General features: G+C 56.8%; 1 protein-coding gene across 3 annotated transcripts; it reads right to left on the reverse strand.

The window, feature by feature from the left end:
- Positions 1-1876: 1876 nt before the first annotated feature.
- On the reverse strand, positions 1877-5150 carry NUDT18 (nudix hydrolase 18). Of its 3 annotated transcripts, none has more exons than XM_019714243.3 (3): positions 4850-5150; positions 3680-3893; positions 1877-3453 (listed from the first exon to the last, which is right to left on the reverse strand). In XM_019714243.3, exons 1-3 carry the CDS (start codon positions 5009-5011, stop codon positions 2858-2860), a joined length of 972 nt encoding a protein of 323 aa, XP_019569802.1. In that variant the 5' UTR covers positions 5012-5150; the 3' UTR covers positions 1877-2857. The 3 variants fall into 3 exon arrangements, with proteins under 3 accessions (XP_019569802.1, XP_074194364.1, XP_074194365.1); XM_074338263.2 differs by having other exon boundaries at positions 3680-3977; positions 4850-4989; XM_074338264.2 differs by lacking the exon at positions 4850-5150 and adding an exon at positions 4032-4160 and having other exon boundaries at positions 2726-3453.
- Between the last annotated feature and the right edge of the window lie 941 nt (positions 5151-6091).

Genomic DNA, 6091 nt, shown 5'->3' on the forward strand with positions numbered 1-6091 from the left:
TGCAGATTGTGTGGCTCCTGCCTCCTGTGTCTCCAACCCAGCCGCCAGTGAGACTATAGTAGTATGACTCCCCTATCTATGGCTCTGTGGGTGTTCCTTTTTGGCTTCACCATATCCCACGTTCTTATGTGGGGAGCAGGACTAGAGACCCCACATGACACATGGCGCAGCGAGCAGGGTGTGGTGCCGGCCAAAGCTCCCCAAAGGGCAGTGGAGCAGTTTGTGCGTATGAACACTCAGTCTCAGGAAGACCAGGAGGAGCAGCTGCCCGAGAGCTGGACCCCCCGTGGAGGGGTGGGAAGACGTGGACAGTTCCTCAACCAGCACAGGCCGGAGAAAGCGAAGGTTGTTGCGGCCCTGTGGGCTGGGAAGTGCTTGCTGGGGCAGCCCTGATGCAGGACTTGTAGTCCCAGGAGGAAAGGCTTGCTGAGTCCTCCTTGGGAGATGAGGGTGAGGTCAAGGTCATCCTTCACCCCCAGGACAGCCCTAGCGAATGACTGTGGACTATGGGGAATGGGCTCCATTCCTAATTTAATGGACCGCTTGACTGTTTGCTTGGGAATGTACCACCGTGTAGTGGAACTGGCGGATGTTTGCTTTTGTGTCTTGACCGGCCGCCATCAAGAATATATAAGCACTTTGACTGTGATCCGCTGTTCCAGCACAGTGCCCTGAGAGGCCCTGGCTGTGTCCAGGAAGTCTGGCTTTGCCCAGAGAGAGTGGCAGTGCGCTAAGAGGCCCTGGCTGTTCCCGGGGAGACTGGTGATACCTAAGAAGCCCAGGAAGTCTGGCTGTGCCCAGAAGGACTGGTGGTGCCCTGAGAAACCCTGGCTGTGCCCAGCGATCCTGGCTATGTCCAGGATATTGCATTCACCTTCAGGGTCCTCGCACAGGGCCCCTCGCGGAAGACACTTGTCGCGTAGATTGTGAGGCGAGACCCTGTAGGGGTGGTGTGGGGACAGAGCCAGGAGTGCAGTTTCTAGGCTCTCGGCCTCACGTGGAAAGATGCTGGCTCAGGTAGTAAGTGGCCATCAACTGTGATTGGATGGCCATCAGCTGTGGCGAGTTGGCCGTCAGCTGTAACCAGTGAGCCATTGGCCACTAATATAACTGCTGTGGCTACGTTAGCAGCAAAATGGGGGCCAGCAAGAAGATGGTGGCTGAGCTAGCAAGAGCGGACTGCAGTTAGCAAGTAGGGTTGGTTGGCAGAGAAGTGGGCGGCAGGTTGTGCGTAGTGTGTCTCCTGCTTCCTGTGTCTCCAACCCAGCCACCAACGAGAATATAGTGGTATGACTATGACTCCCCTACCTATGGCTCCGTGGGTGTTCCTTTTTGGCCTCACCATATCCTGCACTCTATGTGGGGAGCGGGGCTAGAGACCCCGCACGACACCCTGCATGACAGTATGTTAGCATCGCTCAGGTGGTTTTTTAAAACACCAATGCCCTGATCCCACCCTCCACAAGTTAAATCAGTATCTCTGGGGGTGGCCTACAATTGCTTTAGAAGCTCTCCAGGTGATTCTAATGGGCACCCAGGGTTGAAAAACAACATAGGCTAAATAAGAGGAGCACAGCTCATTGCCTTTCACCACGGATATGGACTGATAAGTCCCTCAGACAACAGAGTCAGTCAAAGGGTTTGGCTCCACCCTTTGGAAGGTATTTGTCCTCAGAGGGGACAGGAGGATTCCTACCATAGTCCTAGAGGCCAGACAGACAGGATGGCCACCAAGAAAGGCAGGGTAGGGAGCTGTGTGTTTGTGTGGCTTGAGGGAGGTTACCCTGGTCTTTCAGTGCCAGAGAGTAGTTACCTCAGAAGGGAAGCCCAGTCAAGTGTTTCCCGACTCAATCACAAATCTGGACTTGAGGCAGAGCAAGGAGTACACAATATATTTTCTTTGTTCATTACCTTTGGTTTTCCCTTACATTTTAGTCAAGTTCTTTCTTTAAACTATTCCTCCATGATTTCGGCTGAGCTGAGGGGAAATTAAGAAAGTTTTCGTCTGGTATGGGCTGGAGCTGTTGAAAGGCAGAGGCAGGAGCCTGGCAGAGTGGCACAGGAGTCAGAGAGCTCCAAGAGACGGAAACCCAGGCGGCGGAAGCTCTCACAGCTCCTTGCCCACCTGGAGCTTCCCTGGTGTTGTTCTCTCTGCTCAAACCTTGATGGGGATATGGTCACTTCCTACCGTGGCAGGCAAGAGGAAGAGGGCCCCAGTGGGCCCAACACAAGCCATGGCAGACAGCAGGAAACCTGCCTGCCTCAGTCACCCCTTAGCCGGCAGACTGGCCCCTGCAGTGTCAGCTTGCTGTCTAGGATGGTGTGGGTGGCTGCCAGTGGTACAAGGGGAAGAACTTCTCTTCTGAGGGCAGTCCCCTCTTCCTGCTCACTTCCTCCCCACAGAGACGTTTAGGTGGGAAGGTAAAGTAAGCAACACCTATTTACTAAGCAAGGGGACCATTCCCTTGGAGTGACCTCCCATAGCACCCCATGTTCTAAGTCTTGAGAATCTGGATTTAGGCCTTTACCAAAGGAGGGGTAGGCGTGGAAAATGATAAGATGCCATCTCAGGTTCAGAAAGTTATTGCATCCCCTTGGGGAGCAGTGCCCTCATACCTTTGGGCAACTGGGTTCTTGAGCTCTGGACTTCTTGCTTGGTAAAAGGCACTGTCCCTTTTGGTACAACGTAGGGACCTGTTCCACAGTGAGGGGAGATGGAAGTCCCCCTGAGCAGGAGAACTGCCCTGCTCCCAGTGTGACAAGATCCCTGATTGCTAACCTGCCTTCCTCAGAGGGAGGCAAAACCGCGGTGGAGGGAGCACAGGCACCCACCTCCTTGCTCACCGATGGCACCTTCCTATCTATTGAGGGGGATGACAGATGATTCCTGAAGCCTCTGTAAGAGCTGGCTTTGTAGGTCTTCCTCCATCACTTTCCACCAAAAGAAGTTCTCACCCCGAACCTTCGGGGGCTCATTTTGGATACCTGCGTTCCGAAAAGCCACTGTCACCAGAACATTCAGGCAGATACCATCTGTATGGTCTTTGCCCAGGTGCTGCAGTCCAAGCAACCCCTTGGTCTCCACTGTCAAGTGGTGCAGGGTCAGACACTCTTGCAATAGTCGCAGGATGGCCATCTTGATTCCACCCCTCTGCTCCATAGGGGTAAAGCCACAGGCCGTGATGGGCAAGTGAGGTATCCCCACTTTGCCCACCAACACCCACACTGTCTGGACACTGGTAAAGGTGGCCACGAGCCGCTGGCAGACCAGAGTGCAGGGAAGCTCTTGGGGCAGAACAAGCGGGTGCCTGGCCTGCTGGCAGTACTGGGCAGCCAGCTCCACCAGGGGCAGAATGTCAAGGGCTCGCAGCGGAGTGGGCAGGGAGGTTCGTGGGTACCAGCCAGCCTGCAGGGACTCCGCATCTGCCTCCTTGGAAGTCTTGAGAACTCCACCTGGGGGAGCGGTGGGGGACAGGGTGGGGGAAAGGGTCCATGTTGAGAGAAGTGCCAGGCCTGGCAGAGTTGATAGCCACCCAGCCATTCTAGCCCTGACCCTCAGACTGAAATATGGAGATGCCAGGCTTGTACCAGCCACAAAAAGGGCTCATCTCACTGGAGGTCAAGCTGGGGGAAAGGTGTCGATTGCCCCATGCCCACAGTGCCACCAGGTGGGCTGTACCTGTTGGGCGAGCGAGGAACACGAAGCGGATCCAGGAGGGGCCCCTCTCCTCCACAGACAGCAATGTCAGAGGCTCACAGTGCAGCCCGGCCTCCTCCTTCACCTCCCGCTGTAAAGCCTCCACGATGGTCTCCCTGGGCTCCATCCTCCCCGCGGGTAGGTACCAGGACCCATGGCATTCTTTCTTGGCCTCCTGGATCATTAGCACCTCATCCTGAGGGGAGAGAGAGGATCCTCACCCCCACACAGCCAGGCTGGGCGCTCCAAAGGAGGAACACAGCCAGAAGCCTTCCCGTGCCTTGGGGACAGAAAATCTCAAACAGTCATCCGGTACCCCCTTACTGGTGGTCACCTTCAAACTGCTGAGCTCTCCTGGGGACGGGCTCTTCTGTGGCTGCCAGCTGCAGATGCCCCTCTCTGCAATTCATCCTTTTGCATTTGGACTTCCATTTCAGAAAGCGGCTAAGATTCCCGGGAGTTGCTTCAAGGACAGAGAATTAGGCCCCACAAGGGGGGGGTTGCCATGTGTCCTACACTGTCTGCATACATCACTGTATCTCTCACCTCCCCTCATGGTTTAAAAACTGCTTGTGGCCTGTCCTCACACTGAAGTCTGGGGTTGAAACATGCCCCCACCCCTCATACTATACAACTCCTATCTATGGTCCTGGTCCCTTCTAGCTGTTGTTACAGCAATTTGTACAAGGACCAGCACCAAAAAGAACATCACACGGGTGAGAGAGTCTGAGTGTAAGCGCCAAGTGGTGCCATTACTGTCCGTGGAGTTCAGGGGAGGTCTCTGCAGCACTGGACAGATCTTTAAGAGAGTCCATGCCGCGGCGGCGGACACTATACTAAATTCTGGGGAAAGGAAGAGGAATAAAACAATCCCCCCTCAAGGAACTGAGGCCTAGTGGGATGAGACAAAGGCTCCTGGCCTCGGTTTCCTCCTCTGTACAATCGTAGGGCTCTGGACAATCCTAGGGCTCTGGACAATCCTAGGGCTGGGCCGCACAAGGCTCAGGTGTCAGTGTTAAGTGAATGTGCTTTGCAAAACTGGAAGGCGCCACCCACAAAGAAGCGGTGGCTGCTGCCGGTAGGTCGTCTGTCCCCACGGGGCTGGCTGCGCGCTCCGGGACCCGGGCGGAGAGCCGGCGGGCGGACGCTCACCTGCTCGTTGAGGCACACGGCCAGCACCACGTAGCAGACGTTCCTCCGCAGCCGCACGGGTGCCGGCGGCTCCTCGGACGGCTCCGAGTCACAACTCTGCACACACAGTCCCCGGCCCCCCAGCACCGCTGCCAACTCCACCGCCAGGTCTTCCGAGGCCATCCAGTCCCTTGGGAGGCGGCGGCCGTGCCCCGCAGACCCGCCGAGTCGGGTGGGGGGCAAGGCGGTGCAGCCGGTGGTGCGTCACCGGGGCCCTCGTCCCCTCCTCCGCGGACTCGCGCCGGGCGTGCTCGCGAACGAGGAAGCGCCGGCCAAGTCCCAGCCACTGATAGGCTGCGCGTCCCCGCGGCCTGCCTGGATTGGCTGGCTCGCAGCGGTCATCGCGTTGTGCGGACCCGCCCGGCTTCGGCTTCGGCTTCTCCATCGGTTCCTCCTCGCCCTCTCCCGGCACCTCTAGCCGCCACTCTTGCTAATTTCTCCATCGCGCGCAAGTCCGCACCGGTTTCGAACGGGTACGTCATCCTGCCTGCAGGCTGCGGAGAGCCACAGTGGCCAGCGACGGTAGCATCACAACAACACCGATAACGTCACGGAGGCCCGGGGCGAGGCCGGGACCCACTGTCCAGCTTTGGTCATAAACATACCACTGCATTGCCCGAAACGACCACTTCCCCCCAATAACCCCCGTTTTCACTGAAAATGTACTGAATGTCACCGTAGTGGGGGGAAGGGAGGAACATAGTTCTTGCCTTGAAGGAGATTCTGATCTAGTTGAGGAGGTACATAGACATATTTTTTAAAAAGTCAACTCAGTGTTGTAAGCCAAGTGCTAAATGATTGGTTTGGGCCGGAGGTGTGACAGTGCTCAGAGCAGGGAGAGAGCAGAACTGGGATGGCCAAGGTGCGCCTGATGATGGGAGGAGGGGAGTTGGGGCAGAGAGAGGGCCGGGAATAGGCAGGCATAGCCCTCCCCAGTGTTCCCACCCCGTGCCCACGCCATTTCCCACATAGTTTCAGGGCCCTCTCCCCTGCAGACTGAGAGCCCTGCTCCTTCATCTCTGTTGCCCCCCCACCCAGCTGGCTCAGGCAGCCACATTGAGAGTAGGGTGTGGGTGTTGGCTAGCTCTTGCTTCTCTCCCAGCTTGACCTTTCCTCCTCAGAGGTTCCTTTAACCTCCTCTCAGGACAGGAAGGCAGGGCCAGCTGGAGTGAAACTGTGAAGCCAGCCAAGTCGGGGCTCCTT

Source organism: Rhinolophus sinicus, chromosome 15 (genome assembly GCF_057876585.1).
Source record: "Rhinolophus sinicus isolate RSI-liver-muscle chromosome 15, RSI-T2T, whole genome shotgun sequence".
Lineage (NCBI taxonomy): Eukaryota > Metazoa > Chordata > Mammalia > Chiroptera > Rhinolophidae > Rhinolophus > Rhinolophus sinicus.